The sequence below is a fragment of the Exophiala aquamarina genome (assembly GCF_000709125.1).
Source record: "Exophiala aquamarina CBS 119918 chromosome Unknown aczIA-supercont1.2, whole genome shotgun sequence".
NCBI lineage: Eukaryota > Fungi > Ascomycota > Eurotiomycetes > Chaetothyriales > Herpotrichiellaceae > Exophiala > Exophiala aquamarina.
The window spans coordinates 1,835,035-1,851,221 of record NW_013550586.1 but is presented as its reverse complement, the minus strand read 5'-3'; the positions used below and the strand labels follow the sequence as shown (position 1 = coordinate 1,851,221).

Genomic DNA, 16,187 nt, shown 5'->3' with positions numbered 1-16,187 from the left:
TACTTGACAATACAATACTGTAATAGCACTACCCGCATCTGTAATCACCATCCCTCGAACATTTCACAACGTCCACGAGATAATACCAACCAACATGTCTGAAGACGCAGGGTTCTTTAAGAAGACATCAGAGGCTATGGCATCTGCCGGTGCTTCTGTCGCCGGAGCAGTATCTGGCAGTCTTTCCCTGGGTGCCAATGCATCCCACAAGAAGACAACCACCACCAAAACTAGTATGCCAGCCGATGCTACGAACCAGCAGCAACAACGAATTCTACCGGGAGTACCAGCTACGCAGCGTACTGTTGGTGGAGGAGAACAGAAGCGTCTGACTCAACCGGAGGCCGATGCTTTGTATGACGAGAGAATGGAGGATGAGTATGTAAAGAGGGAAGGCGGTGCGTAATGCATCGCGATTCTTCAATGTATTGAGAGAGAGCAGTCCCAACTCTGCTCTGGACCGGCGTCGAGAGGTGAGAAGGAGTCCTGGATAACGCGTCGGGCGTATGGATCCGAGGCAAGAGAGATCATGATAAATGGCAAAAAACAATACTAAGTATATCACCAGAACCACTGCATCTGCATCGTACTCATTGTTCTTAATTCTTCCCCTACTGTGAACCATATTCATCTCCATCACGATCTTCTCCTGTTGGATTCCCAGCTTTGTGGAGGAAGAGCACAACAATGGGTGACGTCACATTGCATGAGACCCGCGATGTTAATTCGCCTAAATATCACAACTGAGCAATTCTCGTTCTTATTCTGCACAATAAACCACGAAATCAGGGTCACTGCTAAATAGCAGAAGCCAATAACCTTACTATCTCACGCAGAGCCTCATATCTGGCAGCCGAAATGGCACCAAATCTAGCCAAAGCACTAGAAAGGATCAATGCCGCTCACAGTGAAGATCCCAACAGGGTGGACGTCGAGGGTGACTCGACGCCCTACGAACTGATCTACGCAAAGAAAATGTCCAAGTTTCTGGACCTTCACACGCCAAATGCAGATCCGTTGCTCATGACGGCAGCACGTGCCCAGCATTTCCGACGGTGGGAGGTCCCTCGCGATTCTTATCCACGAACCAGAGCCGGCTACTTCGCCTGGAGAACCTTTCTTAAAAAACGGCAAGCCGAGCAAGTTCGACAGTTGTGCCTGGAATGTGAGTACAGTGAGGCAGAGGCAGATAAGGTTGCTGCCTTGATTGCGAAAGAGGATCTGAAAAAGGGCGAGGGGCAAGGTGATGCCGATGCTCAGATTCTTGAGGATGTGGCTTGTCTCGTGTTCTTGGATGATCAGTTTGATGAATTCGAAAAGGTATGGATGGCAGTAATTTTCTGGACGGTGTGGTGCGGGAATTCTCACTGATTTATTCTTGCTAGGGACATGATGAAGACAAAATCATTGGTATTTTGCAAAAGACATGGGTCAAAATGGGCAAGCGCGGACAGGATCTGGCGCTACAGATGGATCTCAGCGACCGAGCAAAGGAGCTTGTTGGAAGAGCCCTTTCTGGATGACATGATATTTCATTTTGCTTACCCAGTGCACGGATGCTACTAACTGATGGCCATGGCGTACTACATATTCACAAGGACCTGACAGAAAGAGCATCCACCGAGATAGTCCGCGCCCAGGTGCTGAGTTTTCGATGCAGTCCATGAGGGACAGCTCAACCTCTCGATACATCCATGGGATTCCCCAAGGGCTTTGATTGACAATGCCTACCCGGAGTCTCCAGAAGCCTTCCCCGAATCGGCCGAGGGCGACTGGTGGTAGAGCTCCATGAAGGAGTCTTTGCGGCAGGAGGTTGACGTATGTTCTTGACAGCGCCGAACAACAAGTCCTCCCGTCTATCTCGGACGAGGCTCGTAGTAGTGGGAACCTCGGCGTGCATGTCTTCGCTTCCCACACCCCACCGGGGACGCCTCCCTCTCTCATGCCTTCCTCCGGAGAACTCGACTTTTATGTCCGAGCGACAGTCTTTGCTCCCGATGTTACAACTCACCGAGGCTACGTATCACGACAAGTTCCATTTATAAGCATCCGATTTCACCTTGTATGGAGAAAGAATTCTCAACTAAGAGTGGCAATTGGTGAGCAGAGAGCGTATTTCTGATAGTTCATTGACTTAGAAGGCTTATGAGATGAAATCACATATCGTAGTCCTTATTGATTCGCGCAGGGAACTGCACCCCTCTAAATAAGCAATTATTGACTCAAAACCGTCCGGCCTTGACTCGGATTAGCAGAATGTGGGAATGCTGAGTTGTACAAGCCCTGCAGTGTTGATTTGGTCAAGATCTCTCCGCACTTCTCGACCCCGCCTCGACTCGCATCCATATTGTCCATTGTACGACCCGACCCGCGACAAACTAATTACTCGTAGACGACATATTCCTCTCTTTGTCATTTTGCCCTTCTTTGGTTGCTTTAAGTGTTCTCTGTTCAGAAGCCCTTCATAGTACCTTGTGGCTCTCATAGTGACTGATAGCCATGAGCCCCTACGAGAAGATTGACTGCCATTCCCACTATCTCCCCGAGTGAGTTTATCCAGGAGCATCTTGAACACGGATGATGCTTATTCGTGTCCCAAGGAAATACCGAGAAGCACTTGCGGAGAATGGACATAAAAATCCAGATGGAATGCCAGCCATTCCGGTAAGCCAGTTTGATTCTTCCTTCCTCAAAGCTTCGTATAATTGTTTAGCCCTACTCGGGTGCCGACCCATTTCAACATTATATTCTGAACAAATCGTTCTTCTACTATTTAGCACTGGAGCGAGGAAAACCACCTAGCGATGATGAAAGAACTGAACATCACCAAATCCATCATCAGCGTCAGTTCCCCGGGCTGCTACCTGAAGCACGGTGAAGACAAACTCGCACGAAACCTCGCACGGCACGTCAACGAAGTCGGCTCAGATCTAAAAAAGCGGCGGCCGGACCAATTCGGGTTCTTCGCCTCGCTGCCCCTCGCCGATGTTGAGGGCTGTCTCCAGGAGGTTCCATACGCGCTGGACGAGCTCGATGCTGACGGGTTCGTGGTCATGACGAATTTCGGAGGGAGGTACCTGGGCCACAGGGATTTTGATGCGGTTTTTGACGAGTTAAACAAGAGGAAGGCCACCGTATTTATGCATCCGACCACACCCTGCCTGCCTTCTGGGCCACCTGCCACCCCGATTACTGATTTCCCTCGACCGATGTTCGAGTTTCTCTTCGATACAGCACGCGCGGTGATCAATCTGTTCTTGTCAGGAACGGTTAGCAGGTGTCCGGATATCAAGTTCATCGTGCCGCATATGGGCGGGACTTTTCCGCCGCTGATCGATCGGTTCGCTACGATCGGATCTTTGCTGCAGCTGCCCAATGTCGACCCGAAGGTGAACCCGGCCTGGGTCAAAGAGCGCCTCAATTCGCAGTTCTACTTCGATACTGCGGGCTGGGCCTTCCCGAACCAGATCAAGGGCTTGCTGCAATATGTCAACGTGGACAGGCTGCTCTATGGTAGTGATTATCCATTCACTAATGTTAAAGCAGTGGGTGTGTTATCCAACGACCACGACCAGTACTTGCCTGAAGTGTTTCCGGAGGAGGAGGAGCGAGATATGCTCGTGAACAAGAATGCTCTCAAGTTGTTCCGCAAAGGCTAATTGCATGGTATGGATTTTAGATATCCACAATCTGCTTTGATATTCCGAGCACAGCACAGCCCATCAGCCACCTGGTGCCACATCGACTGGTTGGGTAGACAGGCCAGCCAAGATGATTGACCATAGACTACTGGCATTTGGTGGATAACGCTGCACCAGAGTCAAGAAAAACTACCATTTAAGAAGAGATAAATCCTGGCTGTGCGGTAGATATGATCATTCTGTTTTGCTCGGGAACCGTATCCGGGCTGGGCATGTCCACTCCCAGGCCTCGGCAGCGTCATGGTAAAATGCTTGCCCGTTGAAATCGTACTGAATAATGTGGACCAGGGAGTTGCGGGTGGCTGTGAGGAAATAATATATATAGCTAGAGAAACAAGCTTGAGGTAGATCTGGAACCGTTCTAAGACCACCATCTATGCAACTTGCCTTCGTATTTAAACGAAACTTAGCTGGAAACTGATCCAAAGATATTATACCACAAGCGCAATATTGTCACGCAAATCCAACTGCAAAGTACTCTGAGTAATCAAGCCTTTTTCATTAGCCAGCATAAGATGTCAAGTAACGGTAAGGTCAACCACTCAATGAGCAACGAAGCGAGCAAAGGGCTAACTGAGCCAATTGCAGAACCAACTGCGTCGCACTCCGAACTCTTCGGGCTCACAGCGCAAAAGAGAGCCTCAACGACAGCGGGTGCAGGGGCCGGATCAGGAGTGATTGGCACAAGTGGACATACAGGCGCAGCGAACAGAGCAACAGAGACTCTGGCATCACAGCCAAGGGACACCTCGGCAATCGCAGGCATAGACCACGGCGGAAAGAGTAACTCAATTATCGGATCTGGAGGAGAGCAATTCACACCAGAACAGGGGTCGGGAGACGTCGCCAAGGAGAGAGAGCAGAAGAAGAGTATTATTGATAAGTTGAATCCTTTAAAATGAGAGAAAGTCGAGGCTGGTTGTTCTGTCTGGGAGATGCTGTACGGAGTACTGCGGATGATTGACGGGCTGGCATGGCGGTCTCTCTCTCTTTCTCTCTCTCTCTCTATCTAATGTACTTTGCATTTAAAATACAGACTTAATGGTCCGATGAATGAATTTAATTGAGCATTAGTTGATCTGAGAAGGTGTTGCATGGATTGGGTAGTCTGATAGTGGGACATATGTTGTATGTACATACGAGTAGATAGATGGTGAGGAAGAGGAACATAGTAACTCTGGAGCACTTGAAGGGTCCTAGACTCCTAGTGCAAGTAACCGCTAGCTCGGACTTTAGTGCGGTTAGTGGTAGACTAGTACCGCCGCAAGTGTGCCGAGGGGGCTAGTCTAGGTAAGCGCTCTCTGGTTAAAAGTGGCAGAACCAGGGTGCGAACCTGCCCCCAGGAATCCGTTGGAGTGGTGCTCCTGCCCTGCCGCCGCCTCACACTCACAGAGTTACAGCCCGAGGACCAGTCTCTCCAACGCCTGCGGTGAATCGTAATTGACACTTCACACTTCAGATCTGTCTCCATCCCACTCTACTCCGTACTTCGTAACATACCGGGCTATCTGCAATCCATTATCTGCAAGCTCGACGTCGCTGAACTGCTAACACTGTACTGGTTGAATGATCTCCCTCAAGAGGAGCTGAGTAGCAGGACAAGTCCCTTCTTGGTTCTCACTTCAAGTCTCTGGCGCGCCTTTCCCTTCCTATTATTGGCATCCTACACACACGCTTGAACTTGCTACCGACTGCGCGCTTCCAATCCAATCCAATCACTCGATTCGACTCGACTCGCTCTGGTCACTCATCAACCCAAAGCCCCTTTGTCACCATTCGCCCACCACGGCGTTGTCGACCATCAACAATCACGACGCCGACCAAGACAAGATCGAATTTGCTCCTCCACCCCAGTTCCCCGGCTCAGAAGTCGCTTCTTCCTCAGGTCCGCCGTCTCCGAGACCTCCACCTTTCTCCTCTCTCTACTTCCCTTCCGACGCCGAACTTGATCGCCTCAGGGCCAGTGTTACTGAGACTGCTTGCGCCAATCTTCTCGTAACTGCTCCGGCACCCTCCTTCGAGGAGGCCCTCGCCGAAGACGACGCCGAGTCCAAGGCTGAAGCCGACACAAAGGCCGCCCTTCCTCAGGACACCAAGGCGCAGTCTTCCAAGGCAGTTGACGAAGGAGAACCTCCGCCTCCCTACACCGAAGGGTCCAGTCCCATCGACTCTTTTTCCTACGTCATGGCTACTGCCGGTGGTCCTGCCAGCATTATTACACAAGTCCAACAGTCTGCAGGTCCTCCCATTAATACTTTAGGAGGTGGGTGACTTTTGCACAGACTTGCTCAGGCACAAGTTACGCTAACATCATCCAACAGCCGGAGAAGCTGCTGCGGACGAGCACATCACCTTAGATTTGAGGTAAGCCGCTGGCCGGGTAAGCATTACCTCCCGCTGACATCGCCTAGAGGAACACAGTTCACATTATCTCGTGATGAGCTCCTGACGCTTCCCGAATTTGTACTATTATCATTATTCCCCAACGGCCTTTTACCAGATGGTCACATGAGCTCGTTCCATGACGGCGATGTTTATCCAGTTGATGTATGTCCCACTACGCCTGCACATGTCATGTCCATTCTTAGCAATCCTTATTATTATATTGGAGATTTAACATATCCCTCGCAGTATGATCCAGCCTCGCTTCAGTATATGTTAAATTTCTTTCGAGATGTTGCTCAATCCATCCCGTCAACAACTCCATCACCAACCACCCCACCCGACCATGATCCCATATCAATCGAGCCATTGCAAGGCTCAACCAAGGATATGCTTCAAGATCGAGCCGGTATCATTGTTCTACGAGAAGATCTAGACTTCTATGTCATTCCCCCCAAACCAGATATCGAGCAGGCCGAAATGACCGAAGTCAAGAGAGCGGCCGGCAAGTCGTTACTCCAGCAAAATGGAATCTTTTCTGGATTAAAACGGAGCGAAGAAGCTGGCACCACTGAGCAGCATTTGATTGAGATGTTGACGGCGGGGTAAGTGAGCATGACCTGTCACGTAGAATGTGGGCTGATGGCAATTAGTGGTTTCAATCACGATGATGCCTGGGGTCACCGAGCAGGTGAACCAAACAAAGCAGTCGTCTGCAGCCTAGCCCTGGCTCGTCTTCGAACCGACATCAAAGGTGATCTGGCTGGCGGAAATGCTGTTGGCATGGCTCAGAAGCTTCTGCTCTTCTGGCGAAAACCAGCACGACGATGTTGGTGGGAAGGAGTTGATCTCGATGATGTTGAAGGCGTTGAGGGCAAAGTCAAAGTGTGGATTCGAAGAGTTTGGACATTGGAAATGGTAAGCACCCTATAACGCAGCTGTGTCCCAAACTTGATGCTAATCTGGCTTACAGAGCGTAATTGGATTGCGGTGACTTTGAGAGGACTTTCTCTCATCGTGTTGTGTGTTTGGTTCAGGGAATACAATGGAAACCACAAGATCGATTTAGTGATATCCCACTGGAAGGCATTACTGGGAGCATTTGTTCCGTTTGTGAAAGGGAAAACGGGTGTGGGACAACCGGAAACTCTAGCATGGGCCTTAACAGGATTGAAGATTGAAGACTCGATCTGAGCAACACAGCGAAAGGATCTGAGATCTGAAAGACTTCTGTCGTATACCATCTTTAATATTTACAGACAACCCACCAGGACTTCTTGGGCATACAGTAGGCGTATCTAAACGTGCCCCCAGGGACTTGAAAGAGCATCAAATACATTCGGTAGCGTTTCACGTGACTGACGCTCGATAAAATGCTTAGGTAATACTCGCGATCTTGGCTTGGCGTTCGAATGGTAGGGCGAGCCTGCGAGTCTGCCAGTCTGCGTCGCGCGACTTTTCCGATCGGACATTTCTGGTTCAGGATCACGAACGCCGCAACAGGACCATTGTTCACTCTGAACAACTCCGGTGTTTCGAGTGTTTCGCACCCACGGTCGCTCGGCCATGTTATAGGGCCACCGACCATTTCCATCTTCCACCATGGATCTGGCGCAATCATTTGTGACCAGCTACCCTCCTCGGGTTCGACAATACGCCAACACTCTCCTCCAGCCCGTCCTTCAAACCCAGAATGTCGCCCCAGGAGGACGCACCACTAAACGGGGCACCACGATAATCAATTATGCCGACGATGCATACGATGAAGATGACTTTGAAGACAGCGAGGGCCCAGGTCGGCGTCTAACGGGCCTGCGTTCCCTGCGACGAGAAGACCTCGAGAAGAAAGAACCACAACAAGTCAGGCTAGGGAAAGAGTTATATAGACCTGTCGATCTCCAACCGATCTACAGGGATTGGATCGTCAGGCGCACAGTTAGACCAACGTAAGTTGTGCGCAGGGAGGGATCGGTTCTCGATAGAAAGACTGACCAAGTATCGCATAGCACGGACGCTCAAGCGCATATCCAAGCACAACTTCCCTTGACGCTCATACCCATCAGAATAGACCTTGATGTCCCGCCGCATCAGCCAGATACACCGTATCCTATTCCACGCGTGATGGACCCAATCATAGCGAACTCGACACTTTACAAACGACCGGACATGCTACCGGGATACAAGATTCGAGATATCTTTCTATGGAATCTCCATGAGAACTTGCTCACACCTGACGATTTTGCCATATCTTTCGTGAGGGATCTCGATTTACCGAACCAGACGGCGCTCGCTATGAGCGTGAGCCAGCAGATCCGGAATCAACTCGAAGACTACGCCGGTGTCGCCATGCATCCGTTGTTCCATACTCAGCCAAAACGGCAGGGCCAAATCGCAGAGACTACCAATGCTCCCACGCCGTCGGTCATGCAGAATGGAAGCTCTCGAGACGGAACCCCCAGGCTTGTCGGAGCCTCAATATCCCGACCAGCATCAACGGCCCCGGGGACGCCTGCACCACAAACACCTAGACCCTCCCTTCTTCCTAATGGAGCAACAATTGCGGCGGTCGCGTCACCTGTGGCTGCCCCAGACCTTGCAGCGGAGCAACCTGCAGAACCATATGATCCATATCTCAACCCTGACGATACGTACCGTTGTATCATCTCATTATCCATCTACCTGTCGTCAAAGCTCTATCAGGATAAATTTGAGTGGTCACTACTACACCCTCCGGGAGCTGCAGAAGCCTTCGCCAAACAAACTTGCGCAGACATGGGGCTGGGTGGCGAATGGGTCATGGCTATCACCCATGCAATCTATGAGGCTGTCTTGAGGCTGAAGAAAGAGGCGTGCGAGGGCGGAATGCTCATGCTCGGTGGCGGGACTTGGGGTGGAGGAGAGATTGACAATCAAGCCATGCGACCAGAAGAAGGGGCAGGGTGGAGATATGACATCGATGACTTTGGGGCGGAGTGGGAGCCAAAGTTCGAAGCCCTGAGTAAGGAAGAGATTGAGAAGCGCGAGGGCGATCGAGAACGACAACTTCGGCGATTGAGGAGAGAAACAGCCAAATTCAGTTCAACATCTGGAATGGTCCTATCTGCTAGAGAGCAAGAAGCTCAGTTGCGTGGAAGCTACTTTGATTACACTGGAGTCGGTATTGGCGGAGACGAAACCCCATTGATGGGCCGTGGAGAGCGGAGTAAGAAGAAACGAAGATTCCGATCACTAAGTCCTGTTGCAAAAGCGCAAACTCCGGAAGGTGGCAGTTCGGCCGGCGCAGGCTGGGGTGGCGAAGGAAATCGTCTGCAAGAATATGAGAGACAGAACTGGAGGTGTAAGCACTGTCTGATATGGGGTAATGCCGTCTGGGCTGTGCGAGATGGGCCACTTGGACCAAGGGTGAGTTTGCTTGACAGGCATCTTGCTGTGCTTGACAACTAACTTCCGAACAGACACTCTGCAATAATTGCGGCTTGATTTACGAACGGGACAAGAGACTTCCAGTGTGGTCACGAGACCTGCACAGAATTGCACAACCGTTGGGCAGATGAAATTGGCAGATGTGAGCACGTTCGGCGGAGGAGGCAATGTGAATTTCACGGTTTATGGGATTTATGGCTGCGAAAACGCTATTGAGAAGGGCTTACGACTTTCTCAGAAATAGCATGGCACGGTATTGAAAGCAAGGCGTTTCAAGCTCTTGAGACATGGGCAAGGTCTGGCGGGGAAGCCATTCTATTCTCGTGCCTGTAAAACTACTATTCTGGGCGGTTGGAGATGGCGCTTCCTTCAGGTACTGGAACAGAGGACCAGAAAAAGGGCAATACCGACATCGTGAGTTGGCATGTCCGGCGTACCTAGGGTATAATTCAAAGTGCTACACTTTTAGCATCAGGGTGTTTATTCGGGTGATCATGTTCTCAGTCCTTATAGCCTTAAGTAGATATTGAGGGATACAGTATGCCCACACGTGCAGAAAGCAGTACAGGACAGAGTAGATGACGGTATGTACCTACACATATGTACAGATATCTATCTATGTACACACGTATGTACTGTACCTGTAGCGCGGAGATAAGATAAGATGTGGAAGCTGCGGGCAAATGTAATGGCCCATGTCGCGACTTCCCTGCGAACCCTGCGACCAAACGTTGAGTTGATGCCAGATCACGGACAGACTCACCACAACACAACCTATCCGTTAGTATCTACAACACCTACTCTCCTCTTACACGCACCTATTTGACCTCTCTTCTCTGCATACCTTCTCTGAAATGTCGTAGTGCTTCCGGTCCAGCTAAATCACTCCCTCTCTTTCCGCTTGCGCGATATTTACTGTTCAAACCCAGAAGGCTTCTCCTATCCTCGCAGACATGGTATGTTGAGCTCGATCCCTTTGACCTATTGAGCGGCTACTTTGAAACGGAGGAACCTCATATCAGACACATGGTCACGAATTAGAAATATGAACATTCCTGGGTCAAGGCTCCAATGCTAATCCTCCTTCTGCCATAGGCGCAAGTTATTGCCAACTCAGGCCACGATGATATGATTGTACGTCCTTTGTCCCTCTCCTGCTAACCCTGTCCTCTTCTACATGGACGAGACGCTTTTTCGCTCGAGCACCCTATCTCATCTGTCAGGCTGCATGCACACCACACAAAGAAGAGAGTGAGAACTGACCATGACCATGGCACCTCCAGCACGATGCAGTACTAGACTACTACGGCCGCCGGCTGGCAACATGCTCAAGTGACCGAACCATCAAGATATTTGAGATCGAAGGCGATCAACATCGGTTAACTGAGACGTTGAAGGGGTGAGTCTTCATCCTCCTTGCAGAGACCCTACTTTCAACAGCATTCTCATCTAATGCCCTGCTCTCGATTAGCCATGAAGGAGCAGTCTGGTGCGTGTCTTGGGCTCACCCTAAATTCGGCACCCTTCTCGCCTCGTCATCCTATGATGGGCGCGTCCACATTTACCGAGAAACACCTTCAGCGCAAGCTGCTCATGGCCCTCAGCAAACGTCCCAATCCCAATGGTCCCTCGTTTTCACCTCTACCATTCACACCGCCAGCGTCAATATGGTGGCATGGGCGCCGCCTGAGCTTGGCTGCCTCCTCGCCTGCGCCAGCTCTGACGGCAATGTGAGCGTACTTGAATTCCGTGACAATCAATGGTCGCATATCATCTTTCCTGCTCACGGCATGGGTGTCAACGCCGTTAGCTGGGCACCGGCGGGGATACCAGGGACCATCGCTCGGAAAGACACAGGCACGGCCGCAGCCAACTCTGCATCCTCGTCAGCTACCCGCCGTTTTGTCACTGGGGGCAGCGACAACACCGTCAAGACCTGGGACTTCAACGCACAAACACAATCCTACGAGAACACTCTTGTCCTCCCGCAGGGTCACAGCGATTGGGTGCGGGATGTGGCATGGAGCCCTACCCTCCTATCGAAAAGCTACATTGCTTCGGCGAGCCAGGACCGAAGCGTCAAGATTTGGACAAGCCCCAACCCAAATGACCCCTCCTCCTGGACCCTCGCCAAATCCCTGGAGCTGGACGCCGTACTCTGGCGAGTCAGCTGGAGTCTCTCCGGAAACATTCTCGCAGTCTCTGGCGGTGATAATAAGGTCACCCTGTGGAAGGAAGATCTCAAGGGTAATTGGGAGATCGTCAGGGAGGTTACTGAATAGTGTTCGGCAGGTCAACCTGTAGATGGCTTAGAAGGTGGAGGCACAGCAACTACCAAAAATCTACTCGAGATGTGAGGGTTGTAGATTCCCTGAGGTATCGCTCATCGTGTCAGTGCAAGCATCCCTGATAGCGGATGACAAAATCAGGCTCAATTAGGACGACAAACCCCGAAAGGAACGAAAGAAAGGACTTCGTTCAAACAGACGATACTACGACAGCAGGAATTTAGAAGCAATCCAAATAAATGCAAAAACCATCAACCATCAACCATAAACCATCAATCCTGTGTCCACATGAACCAGCCACTGACTATACTCTGCAGCCTTGCGGCAAGAATTCATAAATACGACCACTAATGCGTGACGAGAGCACAGAAACTTATTACTCTTGACGCCGGCCCAAACCCCGTCCATGTAAGAAGAAGGTATACACCGTAATGTCAGTAGAATAGAGATAGAGTATGAAATGAGAAAGTGGATCTCGGATGTGCCAGCTGCATATTTTATTGTATGAATGAGTGCGTGTGTATGTGATCGTCTGATGGTTTAATACAATATTACAAACAGTTAATACCAGTCTACCAGTCTACCAGTCTACCACTGGCTTTGCAGGTTGGGAGGTTACGTTGGACAAGTAGATGATATACATACACAAGTACATATCTTGGTACAGGTTTGGGCAAGTGTACACTTCGAAAGCAGAGGGTTCCATTACCTACGATTCTCCTTGTCTTGTTGCAGAGCATATGACGTCCAATTATAGTCCTTCTCGGCCCGTCTCTTGCCGTCGACATCGCCCTTCCAGCCCTGCTGTTCGAGGACGGGCTGTGCTTCGCGAAGCTCCATCTCCCGCAACTTGGTGTTTGCCTGCTGGATACGAGCAAGACACGTCTCGCGGCCTAGGATCTCCATGCACTGTGAGACGGCAGGGCCGTCTTTCTGCCCGAGCACCGCCCACCGAAGATACTGGTAGAGGAGTTTCTTCCAATCTGTAGTGGATATGGTATGATCAGGGCGAGTTTCAAGCTCGGTGAGGTTGGCGTGGTGAACTGAGTCAGTCCATTGTTCCTTTGGCACGAGGGTTAGGGCGGTGGCAGCGATCTGGAGATAGTGTACAAGGTGTATGTGTTCAGGTGCGATGGGGAAATCTGGCATGACTTCGGGGGGGTCTTTGAAGAGAATGCAGAGGTTATCCGCGTAATCGGCAGGGGTGTCGTAAGTCAGGAATCTGAGGCGGAGCATGCTCGCCACGACATCTCTTAATTGCCTGTCTCCGGTGAAGGTCAAGATTCGCTGGGCTCCGTATTTGTTGACAAGGGCAAGCGCCACGTCGCCAACAATTTGCTGGAAGATGTCGTCGCCGGCTTCGATGTGTCGACGGGCATAGTGCACTTGCAGATGTTTTAATTTTTTGAAGGAAACCTTGACATTTCCCCTTGTGATCTTCATGTCGAAGAGCTCGGTCAATCGCTGAAGATCCATGAAATCCTTCTTTTCCTGGTGTGACCAGCCAAGAAGTGCGGCAAAGTTGATCAGAGCCTCGGGAGAATAACCATTGGCACGGAAAGTGGCAACATCAGTGTCTTGGGTGCGTTTGCTCAACTTCTGACCCTGTTCACTGGTAAGGAGCGGGACGTGAGCGTAGGTTGGCGGAATCCAGCCGAGGGACCGGTGCAAAGCAACATGAAGGGAGGTGGAGGTCATCCACTCAGAGCCACGGACGACATGAGTAATTTGCATGTCATGATCATCGCAGATATTGGCCCAATGATAGGTTGGGTAGCCATCTGACTTGATCAGAATTGTGTCTTCGTAGACAGGTTCATCAACCAGAAGTCTCATGCCCCTATGGAGGCCATGGCCACTTTTACCAAAGACCCAATCATAATACCTGGGCCAAACGGAAGGAGAAAGAAAGCGGACGACATGTGCCTCTCCGGCGTGGGCCTTTTCCGCGGCTTCAGCTTTTGACAAATGCGTGCATTTTCGATCATAGCCTAGGAGGAGACCCTTTTCATGGCGACGACGATTAAGTTCGTCGATTCGTTCTGGAGTACAGAAACAGCGATATGCAAACTCAGCGTCGAGAAGGCGTTGGATATGAGATTTGTATATTCCCAGCCTTTCGGATTGTCGATAGGGACCGTATGAGCCACCAACAAGCGGACCTTCGTCCCATTGCAATCCAGCCCATCTCAGGTCCTCGTATAACCTGTCCTCCGCGCCCGGAATCGTCCTCTTTGCATCTGTATCCTCGATTCTTAGGAGGAATTGACCCTTGGTGGCTTTGGCCAGTAAATAGTTATATAGCGCAGTCCTGATAGAGCCAAGATGGAGATTGCCCGTGGGGGACGGAGCAAAGCGAGTGCGAGCTGGGGAGTCTGGCAGGACTCCTCGCGTGTGTATGGGAGTACCGTTGTACAGTGCTGTAGAGGTAGTGGATGACTTGCGCGTCAACCCGAAAGCCGAATGTTTAAATGCGGGTCGGTAAGTCCGACGGGGAGTTGCTCGACAGGAATTGCATATCCAGTGACTAGAAGAGGGCGTGGCCTTCATAAGGATGCCGGAAGTGGGTGCATTCGAAGCACCAACGAAGGCGGGAGGTGAGGGGGCTTGGGGTGTGAGAGCGGTTGTGTGGCAATCAACTGACGGAAGGTACGAGAAAATGCGAGTTGACGATGGGAAGAAGCGACCTGCGCATGGAATTGGCCACAGCCTCGTAGCCTTGTCAGCCTTGTCAGCCTTGCATGACAAACTCTGCCCTGCCTGCCATGCCCGCCTTAAACGGCCCTCCCAAAAATCATTCATCAGGTTCAAGTTCATCACATCCCACCTCAACTACACACTACTCCATCCCCAGTTTCTGCCTGACTGCCCGTGCTTGCTCCTTGTCTTCTCGCTTTGACCACTCACTCCTCCTGTCTTCCTTTCTCATCCCTCAACTCGATTCAGAAATTCCATCCTCAAAATGAACGGCGCCGGCCCTACCGAAGAAATCGACCTCTATGCCATCCTCGGCGTTGAGAAAGATGCCTCTCAAGCCGATATCAGAAAAGCCTACCGGAAGGCTGCCCTTGCCCATCATCCCGACAAAGTTGCTCCTGAAGAACGTGAAGAAGCCGAAGTCCGTTTCAAGGCCGCTTCTCAAGCCTACGAAATTCTCTATGATGACGAAAAACGACATCTCTACGATGCTCACGGAATGGCAGCCTTCGATGGCTCGAGGGGGCCTGGAGGCATGGGCGGGGACGTCAATATGGAAGACATCTTGAACATGTTTGGTATGGGGGGAGGAATCCCTGGCATGGGAGGAATGGGAGGTATGCCTGGTGGTCCTCGCAAGATGCGCCGCTCTCCAGATGAGAACCAGAAATACGAAGTCACTCTCGAAGAATTGTACAAGGGCAAGACTGTCAAGTTTTCCTCCACGAAGAACGTCATCTGCTCCAAATGTAACGGAACTGGTGGAGCTGACAAGGCCAAACCAAAAGAGTGCTCTGCTTGCAAGGGCCAGGGTGTCAAACAGGTTCTGAGTCAAGTTGGTCCGGGTATGCTCACTCAACGAATGGTTGAGTGTGGTGCCTGCGAAGGTACTGGGCAAGTCTTCAACCCCAAGGACAAATGCAAAAAATGCAAGGGCAAGAGAACTACTGAAGAGAAGAAACAACTCGAACTCTACATTCCACGCGGGGCTCGGGAGGGCGACCAAATTCGTCTAGAAGGCGAGGCTGATCAAATACCCGGCGCCGAACAGACCGGTGACATCGTCTTCCATCTGGTCGAGCTGCCACACGAAGTATTCCAACGCACAGGTAACGACCTTTCAGCCAAGCTCGAGATTTCTCTCGCGGAGGCTTTGACTGGCTTTCACCGTGTTGTGCTAAAACATCTCGATGGTCGTGGTCTTGAACTCAACCATCCTCAAGTTCCTGGTCAGATTCTACGTCCTGGAGAGGTTCTCAAAGTCCACGGTGAAGGTATGCCGTTGAAGAAGACCGATGTCAAAGGTGATCTGTACCTCGTCATTGAAATTCTCTTCCCTGAGGATGGCTTCTTCACCGACCCTGCGACACTAGACAGCCTACAGAAATTGCTCCCTCCTCCACCAGAGCCTATCGAAGCAGAAGAAACAGACGAAGTCACTTTTGAGGTCGCCGATATCGATGACATCGGTGGTGATGAAGCACCAAATCAATGGGAGGACGAAGATGGGCCCCAGCAAGCACAATGTCAAACGCAGTAAATTTCCAAAACTGCGAAAATGGCAAGTTTGGCTCGAACCGCCGCCTATCTCAGATCCATTTCGTGGCCACCACCCTTGACGACGTGATGAGTTACGAACAATTATCGGGCCAAACGAGGGGAAAGATGGTTGTCGATTGACCTCATTTTCTGCCTC

The 16,187-nt window shown here is 50.9% G+C and overlaps 8 protein-coding genes across 8 annotated transcripts; 7 read left to right on the top strand and 1 right to left on the bottom strand.

Moving 5' to 3' along the window:
- Positions 1–94: 94 nt before the first annotated feature.
- Positions 95–406, top strand: A1O9_02494 (uncharacterized protein; the record flags this gene model as incomplete). Its single annotated transcript, XM_013408066.1, has 1 exon — positions 95–406. The coding sequence occupies one exon, from the start codon at positions 95–97 to the stop codon at positions 404–406; it is 312 nt and encodes a 103-aa protein (XP_013263520.1).
- A 452-nt stretch (positions 407–858) lies between these two features.
- On the top strand, positions 859–1,523 carry A1O9_02493 (uncharacterized protein; the record flags this gene model as incomplete). The annotated part of the gene is made up of 2 exons (XM_013408065.1): positions 859–1,320; positions 1,386–1,523. The coding sequence occupies 2 exons, from the start codon at positions 859–861 to the stop codon at positions 1,521–1,523; spliced, it is 600 nt and encodes a 199-aa protein (XP_013263519.1).
- A 976-nt stretch (positions 1,524–2,499) lies between these two features.
- Positions 2,500–3,659, top strand: A1O9_02492 (uncharacterized protein; the record flags this gene model as incomplete). Its single annotated transcript, XM_013408064.1, has 3 exons — positions 2,500–2,546; positions 2,601–2,664; positions 2,778–3,659. 3 exons carry the CDS (start codon positions 2,500–2,502, stop codon positions 3,657–3,659), a joined length of 993 nt encoding a protein of 330 aa, XP_013263518.1.
- A 2,226-nt stretch (positions 3,660–5,885) lies between these two features.
- Positions 5,886–7,016, top strand: A1O9_02491 (dipeptidyl-peptidase III; the record flags this gene model as incomplete). The annotated part of the gene is made up of 5 exons (XM_013408063.1): positions 5,886–5,964; positions 6,029–6,065; positions 6,113–6,248; positions 6,333–6,688; positions 6,737–7,016. 5 exons carry the CDS (start codon positions 5,886–5,888, stop codon positions 7,014–7,016), a joined length of 888 nt encoding a protein of 295 aa, XP_013263517.1.
- A 669-nt stretch (positions 7,017–7,685) lies between these two features.
- Positions 7,686–9,637, top strand: A1O9_02490 (uncharacterized protein; the record flags this gene model as incomplete). Its single annotated transcript, XM_013408062.1, has 3 exons — positions 7,686–8,029; positions 8,090–9,485; positions 9,539–9,637. 3 exons carry the CDS (start codon positions 7,686–7,688, stop codon positions 9,635–9,637), a joined length of 1,839 nt encoding a protein of 612 aa, XP_013263516.1.
- A 1,536-nt stretch (positions 9,638–11,173) lies between these two features.
- A1O9_02489 (uncharacterized protein) lies at positions 11,174–11,788 on the top strand (the record flags this gene model as incomplete). Its single annotated transcript, XM_013408061.1, has 1 exon — positions 11,174–11,788. The coding sequence occupies one exon, from the start codon at positions 11,174–11,176 to the stop codon at positions 11,786–11,788; it is 615 nt and encodes a 204-aa protein (XP_013263515.1).
- Positions 11,789–12,499: 711 nt separating this feature from the next.
- Positions 12,500–14,344, bottom strand: A1O9_02488 (glutamyl-tRNA synthetase; the record flags this gene model as incomplete). The annotated part of the gene is made up of 1 exon (XM_013408060.1): positions 12,500–14,344. The coding sequence occupies one exon, from the start codon at positions 14,342–14,344 to the stop codon at positions 12,500–12,502; it is 1,845 nt and encodes a 614-aa protein (XP_013263514.1).
- A 412-nt stretch (positions 14,345–14,756) lies between these two features.
- On the top strand, positions 14,757–16,031 carry A1O9_02487 (uncharacterized protein; the record flags this gene model as incomplete). Its single annotated transcript, XM_013408059.1, has 1 exon — positions 14,757–16,031. One exon carries the CDS (start codon positions 14,757–14,759, stop codon positions 16,029–16,031), a length of 1,275 nt encoding a protein of 424 aa, XP_013263513.1.
- Positions 16,032–16,187: the final 156 nt, after the last annotated feature.